Raw genomic sequence first — 23,421 nt, forward strand, 5'->3', positions numbered from 1 at the left:
CATTAGTTAGGCCATAGCATGAGTACTGTATGCAGTTCTGGCCACCTCATTACAGAAAGGATGTAATTGCACTAGAGAGGGAGCAGTGGAGATTTACGAGGATGCTGCCAGGACTGGAAAAATGCAGCTATGAGGAAAGATTGGATAGGCTGGGGTTGTTCTCCTTGGAAAAGAAAAGGCTGAAGGGAGATTTGATTGAAATGTACAAAATTGTGAGGGGCCTGGATAGAGTGAATGTGAAAGGCCTATTTACCTTAGCAGAGAGATCAGTGACGAGGGGACATCGATTTAAAGTGATTGATAGAAATATTAGAAGGGAGACGAGAATTCTTTTTTCACCCAAAGGGTGGTGGGGGTCTGGAACTCAACTGCCTGAATGGGTATTAGAGGCAGAAACACTCAACTCATTTAAAAGGTGACGGGACACACACCTCGCGTGCTGTAACTTGCAGGGCTACAGACCAAATGCTGGAAGGTGGGATTAGGCTGGATTGCTCGTTTTTGGCCGACGCAGACACGATGGGTCAAGTGGCCTCTATCTGTGCCATAAACTTTCTATGATTCTATTCTAACTAATAAATTTGTGAAACACAATTTCCCTTTCAGAAAACCATGTTGAATATGCTTGCTTGTATTATGATTTTACAGATGTCCTGTTACTACTTCCTTAATAATGAATTCCAGCATTTTGCCTATGACAGATGTTAAGCTAACTGGCCTATAGTTTTCTGCTTTCTGTCTCCCACTTTTCTTGAATAGGGGTGTTATGACCAGGTGAGAAAGTGTCTAGGGGTCCCTCCCAGCCTTCACCTGGTTTTACTGTAACCGGGTTTTATTTTTAAACACACTGTGTTTTGAGCTCCCCCTTGGCAAATCCTTATTCGCCACTTTCCAATTGTAAGGCAAAGAAATTAGCACAAATAGGCTTTCTTAGATTTAAAGAAGAAAAGTGAAATTATTAAAATTTAAACTTAAACTCTAATTTGGTTAACGCCTACAGATACAGGATGTGCCACGCTAGCATGCATATGCGATACACACATACAGATAGGGACAGAAAAGAGCAGATGAAAAAAATAAAGTGGAAAAGTTTTAGGCAATATCTGAAGAGCTGTTACAGTTCTTCAAGCTCACTGTAGAGTCCTTGCTTGTCGGTAATTCTTGCTTTTCATTGGGGCCCAGTATTCTTCTTAAACCCTGTTCCCTGTGGTAGACTTTTCTCTCTTGGGGTTCATGTGTCTTCAATGATTCCAAAGCTGGTGAGAAAGAGATGGGAGCAGACAGGAGAGGCTGTGGCGAGCCAGTCACGAGAGGTCTTTTCAGTCCTGGAGCCAAGAGCTTTCTGTCAGTTCAAACACTGTCTCTACAATTTAAAACTCCCCAAGTTGGCCAGCTGGGTAGTCACGTGACTAGTATAACCACTTCTGGCTTTGTGCATTGGGTGGGTCAGGGAATTGTCCTTTGTCTACAAATACTGTCTGTTAATATGCAAAAATGTCTTTACAGCCAAGGGGTTTGGCAACCCCTTGTATCAGGCCTTCTCTTCTTTCCAGCAACAATTTGAAATTTAATGTCCATGTGGCAAAATTAATATGCCTCATTCTTGGCAGGTGGGGGCCTGCATGACAAGCGGTGTTACATTTGGGGTTTTCCAACCTGCTGGGAACTTTCCAGAATCTAGGGAATTTTGGAAGATTACAACCAATGCATCTATTATCTTTGCAGCCATTTCTTTTAAGAGCCTAGGATGCAGGCCATCAGGCCCAGTCTTTAGCCCCATTAATTTTCCTTGTACTTTTTCTGTGGTCATAATGATTGTTCCTCTCCCCCTTTTGCCTTCTGTTTTTTTTCCTATTCTTAGGATGCTTTTAGTATCTGTGAAGACAGATACAAAATACTTGTCCAAAGTCGCTGTCATTTCCTTGTTTCCCATTATTAAATCATCAGTCTCATCCTCTGAGAGACCAACATTTACTTTATCTACTCTCTTCCTTTTTATATACTTGTAGAAGCTTTCACTATCTGTTTTTATATTTCTTTCTAGTTCACTCTCATATTCTAATTTCTCCTTCTATATTTTTATTCATCCTTTGCTGGTTTCTAAAATTTTTCCCATCTTCTGGCCAACCACTAATCTTTGCAGCATTGTACGCCTTTTCTTTCAATTTGATACCATCCTTAACTTCCTCTTTCTTTTTCAGTGCAGTATATCTTTGTTGAGAGTTATGAAATATCTCCTTAAATGTCTGCCACTGCTTATCTACCATCTTACCTTGGAACCTATTTAGCTAACTCTGCCCTCATACCTTTGTAATTGCCTTTATTTAAGTTTAAAATATTAGTTTCTGACCCTAATATCTCACCCTCATGCTGAATGTGAAATTCTATCATGTTATGATTACTCTTCCCTAGAGGATCCTTTAGTATGAGGTCATTAATTAATCCTGTCTCATTACATATTACCAGGTCTAAAATAGCTTGTTCCCTGGTTGATTCCCCAATGTATTATTCTAAGAAACTGTCCCAAATACACTCTTTGAACTTGTCCTCATGCCAATTTGCCATTTTGATTTGTCCAATCTAATGAAGATTGAAATCGCCCATGATAATTGCTGTACCTTTGTTACAAGCTCCCATCATTTCTTGATTTATGCTTTGTCGTTCTATAGTGTAACTGGTGTTAGGGGCCTATTAAGTACTCCCACCAGTGACTTCTTTCCCTTGCTATTTCTTATCTCCACCCAGACTGATTTTACATCTTGATCTTCTGAGTCAAGATCATTTCTCCCGACTGTACTGATCTCATCCTTTATTAACAGAGTTACCCCACATCCTTTTCCTTTCTTCCTACCCTTTCAAAATATCAAATACCATTGGGTATTCAGTTCCCAGTCTTAGTCACCTTGCAACCATGTCTCTGTAGTGGCTGTCAGATCATACCCATTTATTTCTATTTGTGCCATCAATTCAACTATCTTGTTACAAATGCTGCATACATTCAGATAAAGAGCCTTTAATTATGTCTTTTTACCATTTTTCCCTACTCTGACCCTATTTGCTGGTGCTCACTTATGTTTGTATGCTCTGTCCCTTCCTGTCACACTCTGCCCTATTGCCTTGTCCTTTCTTTAACTTTGTAAATCTCCTCTCACATGAACCCTCTCCCCTGCTTTTTAGTTCAAAGCCCTCTCTACAGCCCTAGTTATTCGATTTGCCAGGACACTGGTCCCAATGCAGTTCCTCTTTTCGCAGTACTGGTGGCTGGAGCATGGCTACCTGACCCGAACCCGACGGGACCTGACGACGTGTTGAGGTCAGGTCGGTCTTCCAGGTCTGGTATTCCAGGTCGGGTCGGGCCAGGTCAGACACACTCTAACAGCCTTGCATTACAATTGTGTTAGTGAAACACTGGAAACCGCAGATCTTTTGAAGTGTGCTTCCTACTCTGCTTGGTATTTCAACTTACGGTGTACTAATCAATAAACAGTTCTTGTGTACATTATAGCAGAACTCAGCCCCAGGCTCATAATTATCCGGTTAGCCCTTTCTTGCCCTTTCCTGATTCTCGGGGTGGTGAAGGTCTTTGCCATTTTAATCTTAATTAAATATTTACAATGTAATCAGTTGCTGCACTGTTATGTAATAAGATTTTTAATGAGTTCTATTTTTCATTGACACAAATTTAACCTTTTTGTGTTTTGGTTTATCTCTTGGTTTTCCTTCGCACTTTGTATTCTTGGTGACAAAAGCAGTTTAACAGCTTCAATCTGTATTAATAGGAACTTGGTCCTTTTCTTTAATTGCACAGTTTTCAAATGAATTGACTGCATCCCTTTAGGGGTTGGTAAGACTTCTCGTACCTGCGATTTAAAGGGGAAAGAATGAATTATGCTCTGATAAATAGCTGCTTTTAGTTTAATGTGGCCTCAGTGTTTATGGATAATTAATGAAAAATGAGTGACATTTTTGATATACAAAGCTGAGCATTAGTACTTAATAGTTGATATATAATTTTGAATATATTTTAATTTCTTAATTCATGTGACATCGCTAAATACAAAGCAGTCTTAAATCAGTTAATTTTTTCGTTTGTAAAATCTGACCTACCGGATTAAAATATTAAATCAAGGAGAGACATTTCAAAGATTATTGGACTAGTAATCCAGAGGCCTGGATTCATGATCCAGTGACAGCCAGGACGTCAAGGCAGGAAACACTCCGCACTAGTCTGAAGTGAGCGATTCCATCGAAGGTAGAGCACAACCTCTTTAATATAGGAATGCGTATAATAATTAATCACTCAGGACCTTCCTGGTCTCTGCATCTCAGCTGCTCACTGGATAAACTTGTAGCAAGTATTTCAACCTGTAAAGCAGGAGTCTAGGTAATGTATAATATTTTCTGAGCCTTCGGGCAATGCTGTGTTTATTTTAAGCAATACAGATACTGGTACAGTGTGGGACAACCTGTCTGGGCACAACTCCATGGAATTCTGTTTAACGTGTAACCAAACAATCACTAACTTCTATGGTAACAATCTTTGGCTCACCACCTCCGGTACGTGGCTCCAATCTTAATGTACTTTTTAAACAACCTTTCAAGTCCAGTTACAGTTTTTGTTGCTTATCTGCACAAGCTTAAAAAGTGAAAAACGGAAGCTAGGTTAACTGAACATTCCGGTGGTCGGGTTGGGTTGAGTCGGGTCGGGAGCGAGAAAAAATGAAAGGACTTGGGCCGGGTCGGATGTGGTTCTGTTGGGCTCGGGTTGGATTTCATTTGCAGACCCGAGCAGGCCTTTACTGGTGGCAGTGCCCCATGAATTGAAACCCATTTCTTCCGCACCAATCTTTGAGCCATGCATTCAACTGTTTGATCTTATTTACCTTCAGCCAATTTGCTTGTGGCTCATGTAATAATCCAGAGATTATTACCTTTCTGGTACTGCTTTCTAATTTAGCCCCTAGCTACTCATACTCTCTGGTAATGGCATCTACTCGACAATGTTAAAAATTGCCCACATATGTCCTGTCCACAAAAAACGAACAAATCCAATCTGGCCAATTACTGCCCCAACAATCTACTGTTAATCATCAGCAAAGTGATGAAGTTGTCAACAGTGCTATCAAGCAGCACTTATTCAGCAATAACCTGCTCACCGATGCTCAGTTTGGGTTCTGCCAGGGCCACTCGACTCCAAACCTCACTACAGCCTTAGTCCAAACATGGACCAAAGAGCTGAATTCCAAAGGTGAGGTGAAAGTGACTGCCCTTGACATCAATGAGCTATAGAAAAATTGAAGTCAGTGGGAATCGGGGAAAACTCTACTGGTTGGATTCATACCTAGCACAAAGAAAGATGATTGTCGTTGTTGGAGGTCAGTCATCTCAGTCCCACGACATCGCTGCAGGAATTCCTCAGGGCAGTGACCTAGGCCTAACCACCTTCAGCTGCTTCATCAATGACCTTCCCTCCAACTTAAGGTCAGAAGTGAGTGTGTGGGGATAGTTGCTGATGATTGCACAGTGTTCAATATCATTCTCAACTCCTCAGGTGCTGAAGCAGTTCGTGTCCACATGCAGCAAGACATGGACAACATTCAGGCTTCGGCTGATAATTGGCGAGTAGTATTTCTACCACACAAATGCCAGGCTATGACCATCTCCAACAAGGAAGAATGTAATCATCTCCCCTTGAAATTCAATGGCATTTACATTGCTGAATCCCCCATTATCAACAACCTGAAGGTACCATTGAGCAGAAACTTAATTGGACAGGTTATATAAACACTGTGGTTACAAGAACATTAAGAGACTTGAAATTCTGCGGCAAGTAACTCACTTTCCAATTCTCCATACAAGTCTCATGTCAGGCGTGTGATGGAATACTCCTCACCTGCCTGGTTGAGTGCAGCTGCCACAACACTCAAAAACCTTGACACCATCCAAGACAAAACAGCCTGTTTGAAAGCACCCCATCCACTTACTTCAACATTCACTCCCTCGAACACTGGCACACAGTGCATACCATTTACAAATTGTACAGCAACAACTCGCCAAGGCTCCTTTGACAGCACCTTCCAAACCCGCGACCTCTATCACCTCGAAGGACATGGGTAGCAGATGCATGGCAATACCAGCACCTGTAAGTTGCCCTCAAAGTCACACACCATCCTGACTTGGAAATCTGTCACTGTTCCTTCACTGTGTCAAAATCCTGGAACTCCCTCCCTAACAGCACAGTGGATGTACCTACACCTCACGGACTGCAACAGTTCAAGAAGGCACAGTGGGCGGCACAGTGGCGCAATGGTTAGCACCGCAGCCTCACAGCTCTAGCGACCCGGGTTTGGTCTGGCTACTGCCTGTGTGGAGTTTGCATGGGTTTCTGCCGGGTGCTCCTGTTTCCTCCCACAGCCAAAGACTTGCAGGTTGATAGGTAAATTGGCCATTGTAAATTGCCCCTAGTGTAGGTAGGTGATAGGAGAATGGTGGGGATGTGGTAGGGAATATGGGATTAATGTAGGATTAGTATAAATGGGTGGCTGTTGGTCGGCACAGACTCGGTGGGCCGAAGGGCCTGTTTTAGTGCTGTAGCTCTCTATGACTCTAAGGCGGCTCACCATCACCTTTTCACGGGCAATTAGGAGTGGGCAATAAATGCTGGCCTTGCCAGCAATGCTCACATTCCATGAATGAATATAAAAAAATTAAAAATTGTCATGGTATGATTACCCTCCGATGTTCTCAGAGTCTGAACCATATAACCAGTGGGAAAATGAAGCAGATACGTGGACACGGGTTACAACCCTACCAAACAGAAAACAGAGTACAACCTTGGCTTTGTTGCTTCCTACAAGAAGTAAGATCAGAAGTGAAGCATTTTGTGAAATGGATGTCCATCAGTTTGATAGTGATGATGGTTTGAACCTTTTATGTTAGAGTTCTTGGAAGAAATCTACAAGAAAGATGATCCATAAAATACCTATGAAGCATGGTCAGAATTTGCTAGATTTTGGAAAACACCCGGTCATGCCCTTGAAGAAGATATCATGGACCTTTAACAGATTGTATAAAAGGTTGACAGAATTCACTTTGAGGATCCTTGGATCGGTACTATATTACTGGTGTTGTAGCCAGATGTGAAAGGGATCTAGGGTTCCCTCTCAGCCTTCATCTGGTCTTACCGTAACAGGGTTTTATTTAAAACACACCGTTTTTTCTTTAGCTCCCCCTTAGTGAATCCCAGTTCATTAACTTCCAATTATAAGGCAAAGAAACTAGCCAAACAGGTTTTCTTAGGTTTAAAGAAAAAAGGTTGAACTTTTTAAAACTTAAACGTTAATTTGGTTAACGCCTACGGATACTCAACGCGCCCACGCTAGCATGCACATGCGATACACACATGCCGATAGAGACAGAAAAGAACAGAAGAAATAAAGTGAAAAAGTTTGAGGAAATATTTGAAGATGGTTTTGGTTACTGTTCTTCGAACTCGTTGTCAAGTCCTTGATTGTACGTAGGTCTTGCTTTTCGTTAGGGCCCAGTATTCTTCTTAAACCTTTATTCGATGTAGGAGACTTTTCTCCCTTGAAGTTCATGTGTCCTCAATGGGTCCAGAGGCTTTTGAGAAAGTGATGGGGGCAGGTAGGAGAGGTCTTCTCACTCCAGGAGCAAACAGTCTTTCTGAGTTCAAACTCTTTGTACAATTCAGAAAAACCCAGGTTGCCAAGCAGGTTAGTCATGTGACTAGCTGCTCTGACCACGTCAGTTTGTGGATTCTCTTGTCTTAGCCAACCCTGGAATGTCTCTTCTTACATTGGTGCAGGGAATAGCCCCTTTGTCCCTCCAAGCACTGTCTGTTAGTATGCAAATGTTTTTTTTCCAGCTACAGCTGATCTTTTTAACAAGTCATTTCTTCACTCCAGCAACAGTTTAAAATCAATGTTTATATGACAAAATTAATATGCTTCACTCTTGGCAGGTGGGGGTGAGGGGTGGTGTCTGCATGACACTGGACTATATTAAAGTGTCTCATATGGGTAGGCTCCTGCTTCTAACTGGTGTTCGGTTCTCAGAGAGGGAGACTTTGGTGGACCACATGTCTGCTGTCTTCAAAAAATTGCTGGGGAAACAGTCGTTTCCCTCAGCCTTCATGGAACAAATGAGACATTCTGTGGTGACAGAAAGAATAGAAGACTCAATGATTGCCAGATTTAGAAATAATCCAGACACAAGACACAGGCATCAATACAAAGGAAGGATTAAAGACAGGCAGAAAAAGAACAAAAGCACCTTTAGCAGATCTGCTTGTTACAAGAGAGACAAAATTGGAAATGAATAATGCGTGAACGAATGTGGGTTTATTAAGGAAAGCCAGCACAGATTTGTTAAGGGCAAATCATGTTTAACTAACTTGATTGAGTTTTTCGGTGAGGTAACAGAGAGGGCTGATAAGGGTAATGTGGTTGATGTGATGTACTTGGACTTCCAAAAGGCATTTGATAAGTTGCCGCATAACAGGCTCGTCAGCAAAGTTAGAGCCCATGGAATAAAAGGGACAGTAGCAGCATGGATACAAAATTGGCTGAATGACAGGAAAGAGAGTAGTTGTAAATGTTTTTTTTTTCGGTCTAGAGGAAAGTATCTTGTGGGGTTCCCCAGGGGTCGGTGTTAGGTCCCCTGCTTTTCTTAATACATATTAATGACCTTGACTTGGTTCTATAGGGCATAACTTCAAAATTTGCAGAAGACACAAAACTTGGAAATATTGTGAACTGTGAGGAAGATGGTGATAAACCTCATGGGGACATGGGCTGGTGAAATGGGCTGACAAATGGAAGATGTAATTTAATGCAGTGAAGTGATTCATTTTGGTAGGAAGAATGAGGAGAGACAATATAAATTAAAGGGGCCAATTCTGAAGAGGATGTAGGAGCAGAGGGACCTGGGGGTATATATGCACAAATCATTCAAGGTTTTAGGGCAAGTTGAGAAAATAGTTAATAAAGCATACGGGATCCTGGGCTTTATAAATAGGGGCATAGAGTACAAAAACCAATTTAAGGTGATTGGCAAAAGCAGAAAATGTGACATGAGGAAAAACATTTTTACACAGCGCATGATTAGTATCTGGAATGCACTGCCTGAGAGTGTGGTGAAGGCAGATTCAATCGAGACCTTCAAAAGAGAATTGGATAATTATCTAAAGAGAAAAAAGTGCAGGACTATGAGGAAAAGGTCAGGGAGTGGGACTAGGTGAGTTTCTTTTGCAGAGAACTGGCACGGATGCAATAGGCCGAATGACCTCCATCTGTGCTGTTAGCATTCTATGAATGAATCCCAGGAATGCCCAAGGAACAGTTAATAGGTGCTTCATGTGTGACTCGAAGTTATGCGATGAACTGCCCAAAGCGAAGAAACAGGATCGCCGAAATGACACATTACGAAGAGAATTCTGAGGAAGAGAATGAAGATAATGATCAACCCAACCAAATTATACTGGTCACAAGTTTTAGTCCTGTGATGAATGTGTTAGTCGTGGACTTCTTTAACTGTGCAGCATTAGATACTGCTTGTACCTCAGCAGTAAATGGATCAAAGTGATTAAAATGTTATCTTGATTCACTGAATAGTGAGGATTGACACATGGATAAGGAACATGAAAATACTACATGCTTTAGACTTGGCAATGACAACACATTGGGGTTACTAAAGAGAGTTGTAATTCCATGTAAAATAGCTGGAGTAAGCCATTTTATAAGTACTGATGTAGGCTCTAGTGAGATATCTATGCTGCTGAGTAAACCTTCTATGAAAAATGCTCCAATGAAAATTGACATGGACATAGTAAGGCAATTACTTCTGGAAAGTCACCTGATCTGCAGTTTACTCAGTCAGGACACTATTGTATCCCTTAACAAAATCTAATGTTTACCATCAGATTATTAGACAAGTGGCATCAGGTGGTAAAAATCAGAGAGGGAAACAAACAAATTATCTTAAAATTACACAGATAATTTGCTCACCCAGTTTGTCAAAGGTTAAAAATTCTGCTGAAAGATGAGTAAGGCAATTACTTCTGGAAAGTCACCTGATCTGCAGTTTACTCAGTCAGGACACTATTGTATCCCTTAACAAAATCTAATGTTTACCATCAGATTATTAGACAAGTGGCATCAGGTGGTAAAAATCAGAGAGGGAAACAAACAAATTATCTTAAAATTACACAGATAATTTGCTCACCCAGTTTGTCAAAGGTTAAAAATTCTGCTGAAAGATGATGGAGGTGTAGTTGATGAAGAGTATATAAGGCTAATAGAAGAGACTAGTGAGAATTATGACATCTCTAAAAAGTATCAAAGGGTGCCGCCATTGGCACATGACTTTAACAAAGTAGGCGTCATGTATTTAAGGTATGGGACAAAGAAGAAAATATCTGCATCCTACTTTATAGACCTAGCGACTAGATTTCGTCTCTCGACAATAATGCATAGTAAGGACAAAAGAGTTACTAAAGACAAAATCATGGAGAAATGGATAGGGACCGGACTTGAGACACCAACAAAGATGCTGACTGATAATGGAGGAGAATTTGGCTATGACAAATTCAGAAACATGTGAAAACATGAACTTCATGGTCATGAATACTGCAGTGGGAAGTCCTTTCAGCAATGGACTCTGTGAAAGGAATCACGCACTGTTTGATGAAAAGCTGCATAAAATTTTAGCTGATCAACCAGACTACAAGTTGACAACCATTCTAGCATGGGTGAATCTTGCAAAGAATTCATTCCAAATGGTTGGAGGATATAGTCCCTATCAATTAGTCTATGGGCAAAATCTCAAATTGCCTCCTGAGCTGTGCAATAGTCCTCCTGCCCTAGAAGCTACAACAGTCAGTTCCATTTTTCTGCACATTCCAATGCTTTCCATAAAGGAAGACAGGCTTTCACCAGGTCTGAGGTTTCGGAGAAAGTTTGGAGAGCGCTGAGGCGTCGTGAAAGCCCATCTGAGATAGACTTCAATTCAGTAGATTTAGTATACTATAAAAGAGAAGGTCATAGGGAATGGAAAGATCCTGGTAAGCTAATAGGTCATGATGGTAAGACAGTACTTATCAAATACAGCAATCAATTTGTTAAGTTTCATTCCTCACAATTAATCAGAATTAATTACAAAATCTCAGACTCAGAGCAGATGATAGAAATAAACAAGGCATCTTGTACCTCAAATGCTCATATGTTTTGTGATGAAAGTTCTGAGGAACAGGATGCAGTAGATCAAGGGATAGGTAGTGGTAATGTGAGTGATTATGGCACATTATCGATCCAATGTTAGAGTAAAGGAGAAGGAAGGGGAGGAATTTCTGAAATGTGTTAATGAGAGCTTCCATGATCAGTATGCTCTTGGTCCAACTAGGCATTGCTGGATCTGGTGCTGGGAATGAGATGGGTCATGTGTCTGTGGGGGAACACTTGGGTAAGAATGATCATCGTATCCCAAGGTTTGGATTGGTAATGGGGAAGAGCAAGGAACAATCTAAAGTAGAACTTCTAAATTGGAAGAGGGCTAACTTCAATGGGACGAGAGGGGATCGAGCCAGGATAAAATGGAACCAAAGATTGACAGGAAAAACCGTAATGGACCAATGGGCGATCTTTAAGGAGGAGATGTTTCAGGTACAGGCTAGGTACATTCCAACAAGGGTGCAAGTTAAGGAAGCCAAAGCCAGGGCTCTTTGGATGAAAGGGGAGAGAGAGAATATGATGAAACAAAAAAAATGATGTATGATGCATGTCAGGTGAATTCTTCAAGTGAGAACCAGACCAGATACAATAAATTGGGAGAGGAAGTGAAGATGAAAACAAGACTGGCAAAGAGATAATATGAGAGTAGAATGGCAGTTAACATAAAAGGGAATACTAAAATCTTCTACCGGCATGTAAATAGTAACAGGGTAGTAAGAGGTGGGGCCTCTAAGGGACAAAGAGGGTGATATATTCTTGGAGACGCAAAACAAGGCTTGAATACTTATTGAGTACCTTGTATTGGTGTTTACTAAACAAGAGGCTGCTAATAAAATATCAGTAGAAGCAGAGTTGGTAGAGGTAATGGATTGGGTGAAAGGATGCACTGGAAAGGCTAGCTATGTTTAGAGTGGATAAGTCGCCTGGTCCAGATGGCTTACATTCCAGGTTGCTAAAGGAAGTGGGAGTGGAGAAAGCAGAAGGGCTTGCCATAATCTTCCAATCTTCCCTAGATACAGGGTAGGTGCCAGCTGATTGGAGAGTGGGAAATGCGGCATCCTTATTCAAGAAAAGATGTAAGTACAGTCCTTGCAGCTACAGACTGGTCAGTTTAATGTCAATGGTGAGTAATGTTTTAGAAACAATAGAATGGGCAGACAAGTGGCAGATGAAATTGAATACAGAGAAGTGTGAGGTGATGGATTTTGGCCGAAGGGATAGGGAGAGGCAATATAGACTTAATGGCACTGTTCTAAAAAGTGTGCAGGGACAGAAGGACTAGGGGATTCATGTGCATAGATCTTTGAAGGTGGCAGGACATACTGAGAGAGAGTGGTCAACAAAGCAGATAGGATCTTGAGCTTCATAAATAGAGGTATTAAGTACAAAAGCAGAGAAGTCATGCTGAATCTTTATAAAGCTCTGGTTAGGCCACAACGAGAGTATTACATCCATTTCTGGTCACCACACTTCAGGAAGGATACGAGGATACTTGAAAGGGTGCAGAGAAGATTTAACAGAATTGTTCCAGGGATGAAAGATTTTAGCTATACGGTTAAGTTGGAGAAGCTGGGGTTGTTCTCCTTGGAGCAAAGGAGATTGTGAGGAGATTTGATAGAGGTGTACAATGTTATGACGGGTTTAGATAAGGTAGACAAAGAAAAGCTGTTCCCATTATCTGATGGTACAAGGACTAGGGGACCCAGATTGAAGGTTTTGGACAAGAGATTCAAGGAGAATGTGAGAAAGGACCTTTTTTACACCGCTAATGATAATGGCCTGGAACTCACTGCCGATAAGGGTGGTGGAAGCAGAGACAATGAATGATTTCAAAAGGAAGTTGGATGGGCACTTGAGGGAAATAAACTTGCAGGGCTAAGGGGATAGAGCAAGGGAATGGGTCTGATTGAATTGATCTACAGAGAGCTGGCATAGACTCGATGGACCAAATGGCTTCCTTCTGTGCTGTAATGACTCAATGACATGACAGAACTATCACATTCACAGGCCAATTGTCCAGAGTTGGTATTCGGGTGACATATATTGCAAAGGGGTCTAGTGTATGGAGGTATGTGACAACTGTGAGACTTGCAGGAAAAGCTACTGACAAGTTTAAATATTGGTTGAATGTTCAGGATGATGGCCAAAAATTGAGGTACCTGGACTGGCAGAATGAGGTGAAAGACTAGAGAGTAAGAAAGCGTGGTGCAAGTACTGGTAGTGAGTCTGGAAGTGACTCTTGCTTGCATCAGAGAACAATCATGTACCGGAGAAGGAACCTTCACCAGTGCAATAGGAGATCTCATAGTAGTAGTCCCAGCAGACAAAAGTGGAAGTAGAGGCTATAACTTGAATGGATGAGATGATGAAGTAAAGGCCACAGTACAGTTTCGTAACAGAACTAGAAGCAGAAGTCCTCATGATAATGATGTTTTTGTGGATGCCAATGAACTTGAGGATAAATTTAGAGAGGCAAAATGAAGGGAGTTAGATAGTTGGAGAGAGCTTAGAGTTTATTCTGAGGTACCAGATAAGGACCAAATAAGCCTTGTCACATAGCTGGGTTTGTACTTTGTTTTATTTGTTCATGGGATGTTGACGTCACTGGCTAGGCCAGCATTTATTGCCCATCCCTAATTTCGCTTGAGAACATGTTAGTCAGCGGCCTTTTTGAAGCGTTGCAGTCCTTGGGGTGTAGGTACACCCACAGTGCTGTTAGGAAGGGAGTTCCAGGATTTTGACCCAGCGACGGTGAAGGAACAGCGATATAGTTCCAAGTCAGGATGGTGTGAGACTTGGAGGGGAACTTGCAGGTGGTTGTGTTCCCATGCAACTGTTGCCCTCGTCCTTATATGTGGTAGAGGTCGCGGGTTTGGACGGTGCTGTCGAAGGAGCCTTGGTGCATTGCTGCAGTGCATCTTGTTGGTGCATTGGTGGTGAAGGGAGTGAATGTTGAAGGTGGTGGATGGGGTGCCAGTCAAGCAGGCTGCTTTGTTCTGGGTGGTGTCGAGCTTCTTGAGTTTTATTGGAGCTGTACCCATCCAGGCAAGTGGAGAGTATTCCATCACACTCCTGACTTGTGCCTTGTAGATGGTGGACAGGCATTGCGGAGTCAGGAGGTGAGTTACGTGCCGCAGAACTTCTAGCCTCTGACCTGCTCTTGTAGCCACAGTATTAATGTGGCTGGCCCAATTCAGTTTCTGATCAGTGGTAACCCCCAGGATGTTGATAGTGGGGGATTCAGCAATGGTAATACCAGTGAACATCGAGGGGAGATGGTTAGATTCTCTCTTGTTTGAAATGCTCATTGCTTGGCACTTGTGTGGCGTGAATGTTACTTGCCACTTATCAGCCCAAGCCTGGATGTTGTCCAGTTCTTGCTGCATTTGGACATGGGCTGCTTCAGTATCTGAGGAGTCGCAAATGGTACTGAACACTGTGCAATCATCAGCGAACATCCCCACTTCTGACCAAATGATGAATGGAAGGTCATTGATGAAGCAGCTGAAGATGGTTGGGCCTGGAACACTACCCTGAGGAACTCCTGCAGTGATGCCCTGCGACTGAGATGATTGACTTCCAACAACCATAACAATGTTCCATTGTGCTAGGTATGACTCTAACGGAGAGTTTTCCCCTTGATTCCCATTGACTCCAGTTTTGCTAGGGCTCCTTGATGCCATAATCGGTCAAATGCTGCCTTGATGTCCAGGGCAGTCACTCACACCTCACCTCTGGAATTGAGCTCTTTTGTGCATGTTTGCGGTCAGGAGCCGAGTGGCTTTGGCAGAACCCGAACTGAGTGTCAATGAGCAGGTTATTGCAGAGCAAGTGCCGTTTGATAGCACTGTTAGTGACCCCTTCCATCACTTTGCTGATGATCGAGAGTAGACTGATGGGGCGGTAATTGGCCTGGTTGGATTTGTCCTTTCTGTGTACAGGACATACTTGTGCAATTTTCCACATTGTCGGGTAGATGCCAGTGTTGTAGCTATACTGGAACAGCTTGGCTAGGAGCACAGCTAGTTGTGGAGCACAAGTCTTCAGTACAATGCTGAAATGTTGTCAGAGCCCAGAGCTTTTGCAGTATCCAGTGCCTTCAGCCGTTTCTTGATATCATATGGAGTGAATTGGATTGGCTGAAGACTGGCATCTGTGATGCTGGGGACCTCAGGAGGAGTCCGAGATGGATCATCCACTTCGGCTCTTCTGGCTGAAGAGGGATGCAAATGCTTCAGCCTTGTCTTTTGCACTGATGTGCTGGGCTCCCCCATTGTTGAGGATGGGGATATTTGTGGAGCCTCCTCCTCCTGTAATTGTCCACTACCATTCATGACTGGATGTGGTAGGACTGGAGCATGTTCTTGCAGATGGGATTCATAAGGCTAAAGTGAGGCTAGTTGCTAGGAGTTTTGAAGAGTGACTGGTTGGTACAGCTGTTAGAGTTGTTTTTCCCACAGCTGGAAAAGTGATCTTAAAAATCTTTTTGCCCTTTTGGCCATATATTCCTGGGAGTGTAGGTCAATCAACATAATAGCCACATTTCTGCAGGGTGATTTGTTTCAGCAGGAAATGGTTCTAAAACTGTCAAAAAGGCAGCAGATACAGAGAGAAAACTATGGGAACTAAACAAATGTGCCTGCGGCCTGAAGGATGCCTCCAGGGTGTGTTTTTTTTTGATGAGATCTGTTTTGCTGAAAATAAGCTGTGTTCAACTAAAAGCAGATCCCGCGATATTTCATTGACATCATAAAGGAAATCTTTCAGGCATCTTTATTACGATTTGATGATCTCTTATGGGATGGTACTACAGAATTTTTGAAATTAGAGTAGAATTTAAAATTGGGAGTCAGGCTTGTGGGGCTTTTAATTATATTGGTTTAGATATTAAGCAGAACAGGTCTGGAATAACTTTAAATCAACAATCCTATTTAGAGAGTGTTACTGCCATCCCAATTAATGGTACTGAGTCATCACAGAACAATGAGGTTACAGCTAAAGAGGAGACAGAATAATTGCAAAGCTTGACTGGTCAGTTGAACAAGTACTAGTTTTGATGTGTTGCAGTTAAGTACCATGATGAAACACCCACAAGTTGAGAATGTGTTTTAAGGGCAAATAAAACATTAAAAAAGAAATCTGAATAAATGCATACTAAGTTCCTATCCTTAAGTGACCCAAAGAACATGAAACTAGTCATTTTTAATGATGCTTCAAATGCTAATCTTGCTGATGGGTATTATAGTGTAGCTGGTTTCATAATATTTCTGGTGGGTAAGAATGGGAATTGTTGTCCTTAGCTTGGGGGGCTAAGAAAATAAAAAGACTTGTTAAAAATACTGAGGCTGACAAAACACTGGCTCTGGCTGGCACAATGATTATGGTATTCTATTTGTCAAATATTTAAATGAAATTCTGTACAATGGGTGCACTGAAGATAGTTTGCCCATTGAATGTTATGTGAATAATCGTTCATTGTGGGATAATATACAATCTACGAAAAGTGTGAGTGAGAAAGTATTACGATTGACCTGGTGGTTTGAAACAAATGTTGAAGAGAAAGGAAATCTCTAAAATTACATGGGTGAATGCAAGTCATCAACTTTCTGATTGTTTTTACAAAAATGCATGTACAAAGAAATTGTTAAAAGTCCTAGAGGAGGGGTGTCTCACATTGTAATGCTATTTGTAGAATATGGAGGTCTTTGATTTACTTTGTTTAGAAATTTTGAGTGTACATATTAACTCTAATTTAAATTGAAAGAGAGAGAAGGGAATCTGTTAATTGTATATTCATTGTGCTTATTTTTATGCAGGTGGTAGGCATTAACTGGGAATTCACTTGTACTCCAATAACTAGGAACAGACTGAAACTGTAGTGGTTGGGTTAGGAGGTGCATGTTTGTTTTGTATATCTCTGTAAATAAAAGACTCTGAAAGTGTGTTAATATTGGCTCCAATTCTATCCTTTGCTGGAGTACAACAGATCTGTCTTTGTCAGTTCATGTGCATCTCTCTCTTGGTCAGTCTGTGGCTATCTCTGTCACTTGGTCAGTGTGTCACTCCTTCTCTCTAGGTTGGTCAGTAGCTCTCTCAATCATACACTCACTCTTTCGGTTGAAGTGTACCTCTCGCTTGATCAGTGTGCAGTTTTAATCTCTCACAGTTGATGTGTACCCCTCTTGCGATCATTGTGTAGCAGTCTCTCTCACTTTGTTGGTGTGTAGTTCTCCCTCTGTCGATGTGGAGCTCTACCTCAATCAGTGTGTCCCCCTGTCTCTATCTGTCTGTCGGTGTGAGTGTGTCTCTGTCTCTCAGTCAGTTATCCATTTTATCAGCTGGTAATGTGTTCCATGCTTAAAAATTTTGTCACAAAACATATTTAGGATATTTAATTTAATAATTAGCTACTGAAAACATTAATCGTAATATTTTTAAATCTTTCCACTTGCTGTATTTTGTGACAAATTGCACTTTTCTTTTTGTGTAAAACATTAGCTCTTATTTCCTTCCATTTTATTAGATGTGATCCACAACAGTCAAGCAAGCCAATATGTAAATGAACATGTTACTCATTTGGATTTCTTCCACACTTTAAATCATCTGAATGCACTAGATGCTGTAGAGTCATTTGCAGCACAGCAGGAGGCTCTTCGGCCCATCGAGTCCATGCCGGCTCTCCACGGAGCTGCTCAGTCAGTCCTACTCCCCCACTCGATCCCCATATCCCTCTAAGTCTATTTCCTTCAAGTGGCCATTTAATTTGCTCTTGGAGGACCCCGCCAGTGCCGATCGCTGCACCCCCCCCGAGAAGACACCCCCCGCCTCCCCCCACCCTCACTAAACCTCCCCCCCACCCCTTTGCCTGGGCCTGCCTGAATGGCCCCTGCGACCCTGACTCCACTCACCTTTCTCAGAGTTTCTGCAGTACTGGCCTCATGCAGTACTGGCAGTTGCCATTGCCTCCAGTGACGCTGCTGGTACTGCAGATCTGCCAGCCCTCTGATTGACCAGCAGCTCTTGGAGGCGGGAGCTTGTCCTTAAAGGGACAACATCCCCAACGGTGCTGAGTTAATTGCCTGCCCGCCATCAATTAGCTTCGGGATCTAACAGAGGGCCGAGGCAGGGTCTCCCCCCGCCTTCCAGCCCGCCAAAGGGACACCCCCCCCCCCACCCCCTCACCATAATAAAATGCAGCCCAGTATCTTCTCATCCATTTGGTAGACATTTACTTATTGCACGGAGATACGTGTTTACTGATTGGTTCATAAGTGAAAATGGCCAGTTGGAAATTTTTTCCTGATTTGAATTTAATGCCAGTTTACTATCACGATGTCTCCTGTTCGTTAGCTTGTGTGATAACAGTAAGCCACTGCACATAACACCATGCCAGATTGAAATATGGCGAAGTTCTTGCTGATCTGTAGAAAACTGCAAATAATAGACATAATTATATTAACTAAGTTTGCAGTTGTATTGGCAGTTTGATTACTTCAGTAAAATGAGATGGAAGAATCACTTAGTGCAAGTGGCAACCATATATATGAAAGGTATTGTACATCATGTGTGGCTTGACTAATGTAACTGGCATGTTATAAAATAGATGTGTGTGACCTTTTCCTCATTTTCCCTGCTTCATTTGTTTATTAGATGTACCACAGAATACAGCAGTCAGAGTGTATTTATCGGGTCACAATGGAGAAGCTGGCTTATCATAGTGTTTGCACGGTTGAAGAATGGCAGGGCCTCATGAGATCTATGCTTCCCAAACCTCTTTGCAAAGACATTGAGCAGTAAGTGAACTTTAATTCAACACACAGGTTTAGCAGATTTTGTATTCTAAGAATGATGGTAATGTTCACAATGTAAAAAAGGGAACATCATAAAGGGAAAGGCCTTTGATTTTGGAACTACTTATTTGTGTTTTTTAAGAAGGTCTTAGGCTGTATTCATAAACATTTAAAGATCTCCAGTAATTGAGAATGGGACACAATAGTTCCTTTGCAACCAGTTGTGGGGGACATGTTGTCTTCTACAGAAGGTCAGTTGTATAGTGGAGACATGAGGGTAGATGTTTTATACTAAAAATAAGGTGTTTTTTTAACTAGCAGGACTAGTTTAAGTCAGTTGATTGTCATATGAACATACGAATTAGAAGCAGAAGTAGACCATTTGGTTTCTCTAGCCTGCTCCGCCATTCAGTAAGATCATGGCTGACCTGTTTGTGACTCGAATCCCACACTTCTTCCTTTCCGCTACTCCTGATAACCTTTGATTCCCTACCTAACAAGAATCTATCTACCCCACCTTAAAAATATTCAGTGATCCCTTTTCCACAACCTTCTGAGGCAGAGAGTTCCAAAGTCGCAACCTCTCTAAAGCCTTGACATCCTTCCTAAACTGTGGTGTCTAGAATTTGCTGCAATATTCTAATTGGGGCCTAACCAGTGCCTCTTTTCATAAAGCCAAAGATCCTGTCTACCTTCCTAACAGTCTTCTCAACTTGTCCTGCCACCTTTAAAATATATACACTTCCCCATGTCTCCCTATTCCTGCAGCCCCTTTAAAATTGTATCCATTAAGTTAATCTAAGTAATTGGACCCTGCTTAAAATATGCCAAAACACAATTCAGGCAGTATTGTAAAAACAGTGCCCAAATGTAGAAAAGAAACACATAAAGGAAGACCACAAGCTGCACCAATGGTATGTCAGAAACTGAGCTCTGAATTGTGAGAAGCTGTATCGTGATTCCTTACAGTTGTTGGGACCTGAACACAAAATTGAAGAATCCGTATCAGAATCCCTCTGATAGATCCCTCCTCACCTTAGTAGCATTCAATTGGCTACAATTGCTGGAAGGTACCCGCTTCTGCACTTTATCCCGTATTACTATATAATTGGCTGCTCTGGGAGATGTGGAGGTGCAATTCAGGCTCGGGTATCATTTGATCCTTCACCCCTTGACTTTGTTTTTATTTGGGGTTTTCCAGAATACCATGTTGTAATGTGACAAATCCTGCTACTGTGTGGAATGATGTATTTGTATGTTAAAATGACACTTGGACAGTCAATATTTTTTAATGGCCAAATAACAAAACTTTGAAGATTCTTCGCACAGTGACAATTCTCTTATCAGTTTAAACAATAGCAGTTGATACTCTGTATAGATTTTCAGATTTACACATTTTCATTAAAGAAAATGAATCCAGAGTTTCAGCATTATTGAAAAAGAGGCAAACAGTGAACCAGCAAACTTATGTACATAGAAGTTACACAGAAACAGATCTTTTGTCCGTGTCAGTATTTACCCTCCAAGCAAGCACATAGTTTTGATCACATTTAGCCATGTTCCCATATCCCTCAATACCTTACTTTCATCCGCCCATCTAGTCTAATTTTGATGTCGACTTACTTTTTGCTTGAACTGCTAACCCTGGGAGCCTCACAATTCTCTGCTTGAAGAAATTTATCTTGCAGTCTATTCTGAATGTGTTACATTTAATCTTGTATCATTTTTGATCCCTCAGTTCCTGGAAACCATGACCTTCTACCTATCCTGTCCCATCCTATCATAATTTTTAAAATTTCTATCATCTTGCGCTATAATGTGTGTTATTCTAATGATAAAAGAACCACCTTTTCAAGCCTTCATTGTCAAAATGGAACTCCATGCCTTTCAGGACTACCTTCACCAAAGACTGCAGCAGTTCAAGAAGGCAGCTCACTACCTCGTCAAGGGCAATTAGAGAAGGGCGCCAAATCACAGCCTTGTCTGCAAAACACACATTCCAAGGATTTTTTTGTGTTTGAGGTGATCTATCTCCTCATTCCAGTCAGCTGTCTAGTGAAGCTGCATTCCAAAGTCTCACTATCCTTTCTGTAGTGTTGAGTCCAATACTGTGCGCAGTACTGTAACTGAGGTCTTGTTCGGGTTTTATTGAGGTTAATTACCTCTTGGCTTTTCTGTTCAAGCACCACTTGTGCCAGCCCTACGAAATCTTGAACTCAAAGTATTAGCTGGTGCTTCCTGCCGCTGTGTGCCGTGCATGCAGGGTGGGCAGATTGTGATGTTAGCCTCTAAAGCTGATTTGGCACATGACCTGCCATTTTGGACCACGCAGGCCCTTTAGCGCTCTCGTAATCACTCATAGCTGAGCATGCACCGAGGAACCCCCTGCCCCCGCCCTCAACTAGTGTTATTTAAAGGATTAATAATGCAAATTTCAGGTGAAGTGCTTTTGACTTTCTTTTGCTGGTGCAGAGTTAGTAAAAGTACTGTGTTGATTGTCACTGAAGGTGTTTTGCAAATTTTTTGGAGTTACAAAAGAGTGGTGCTGGATTTTGACAGGAGGTCAGAGCAGTTGGAAGGCATGTCAGAACAAAGCTTGCTTCAGTAATGGGGATATTAGTTATCGTGCCTCTTGGGCTGCAACATTTTATGGACATGGAGTAAAGGCAACAGAGACGGGATAGTTTTACAGAGGGAGGAGGAGGAGGGCTCTCAGTAGAAGAGCCTACACACCAACAGTCTTCAGGGAGCACATCTCCTATCTTCACTTCAGCTAGGAGCAGTGCATTTGATGCCTGTGTTTCACAAAGGAGGTGGTGACCGAACTTTGCCACCTCCTGCAACCCAAATTGCAGCCGCATGTTGCAAACTGGCTGCATGGTCGTCAAGGTCACTGTCGCCCTAAACCTCTACACCAGTGGATCCTTCCAGGCAGGAGCAGGAGACGTTAGCAACATCTCACAGTTACCCTCCTTCGCTGCATCAGGGAGGTCATAGAGGCCCTCTATATAGTAGAGGGGTCTTCATCGTCTTCTTACTGACCAGAGAGAAGCAGGAGGAGTGAACACATGTCTTTGCCAGGTTAGTGGAATTTGATATGGTGCAGGGTGCAATTGAATGAATGCAGGTGGCTCAGTGGGCCCCAGGTGTTAACAGGGAGATGTTCTGTAATCACAAGGCCTACCACCCCATTAACATCCAATTGATGTACGACCATATCCAGAAGATCCCTTTGGTAATTGTCGCTATACTGGCAGTAGCTACGATGCATTCATCTTGCACAAGTCAACCATATCCGCCATCTTCGGCCCACCATGAAAAACCTGAGGCTGGCTACTGGGTAACAAAGGATACCTGTTCTAAACTTGGCTCATGACTCCCCCCTGCCATCTGACCATGTGAAGACAGGGCATATAAAATGAGAGCCAAACAGTCAACAGGAATCGTTGGTGTCCTGAAACAACTGTTCCATTGTCTGAACCACTCGGGAAGCCCTCCAATACATTCTGAAGTATGGCTCGTGATGGCCTGCTGCATCCTCCACAACCTTGCTATCATGAGGGCGCAGGCCTTCTCAGGCCCCCTCAGGAGAAGGAAGAAGGGATCTGGGAGCCCTTCACTCCAGGCAGGATGTCCATGAGCAGATACTCAGACTGTGGTTACTCTGAGATGTCATTCCCAAATCACAGTTGCTGCACAATTCTGCATCTTTCACTCCATCTGATATGTACCACACAGCGTCCTCTTGGCCAAATTCTTGAAATTAAAGCTACCAACAAAAAAAAATCATCCCTCAATAAGTTTATCCAACACATTTCCAATCACATACAAAACTGAACTATTCACCCTAGTGCCTGTCTTCAGGGTGCCTTTGCTTGTCCTAGTGCTCCTAAATGGTAAGCTGCTGACTTTCACTGGAGGAGACTGCAGATGGCCTTGCAGGACAACCTTGAGCAGTTCTGGATATTGTGGGCCCAGCTTCAGGCTGCTCCATCTCAGTATGGTTAGCTGGCTGGCTGAAAGGCAACAGCACGGGTACTGGCGCAGTGGTCATGGTGGAAATACAAATGCTGTCATCCTGAGAGAGGAGAGCAGGTTCATGCAATATGGAGCCATTGGTACTCTCCCGGCGTGGCACCTTAGCAATCCGAGTGATCTGTTGGAGGACAGGTTGCTGGAGTGCTCTGAGAGCCTGCATGCCCCTTTGAGCATTGGTATCCACAGCCATGATGGCAGCACTCTGAGCCTGAATAGCACCAAGCTGGGCTTGCATGGCAATAAGCATGACCTCAGTCTGAGCTTTCTCTGCAGCACTCAGATGTTGAGTGGCTTCTGCCTGTGTTGTAATGGAAACTGAGACATTGGCCAACAGGCACTGCATCACA

The 23,421-nt window shown here is 42.4% G+C and overlaps 1 protein-coding gene across 1 annotated transcript in view; it reads left to right on the top strand.

The window, feature by feature from the left end:
• The window catches only part of pde10a (phosphodiesterase 10A), a 565,280-nt gene that overhangs the window by 418,118 nt on the left and 123,741 nt on the right, over positions 1-23,421 (top strand). The window contains exon 15 of the mRNA XM_068044845.1: positions 18,897-19,039. Coding sequence (XP_067900946.1) covers positions 18,897-19,039 — 143 coding nt within the window. The remainder of the gene's footprint in view (positions 1-18,896; positions 19,040-23,421) is intronic.

This window comes from Heterodontus francisci, chromosome 13, assembly GCF_036365525.1.
Source record: "Heterodontus francisci isolate sHetFra1 chromosome 13, sHetFra1.hap1, whole genome shotgun sequence".
Classification (NCBI taxonomy): Eukaryota; Metazoa; Chordata; class Chondrichthyes; order Heterodontiformes; family Heterodontidae; genus Heterodontus; species Heterodontus francisci.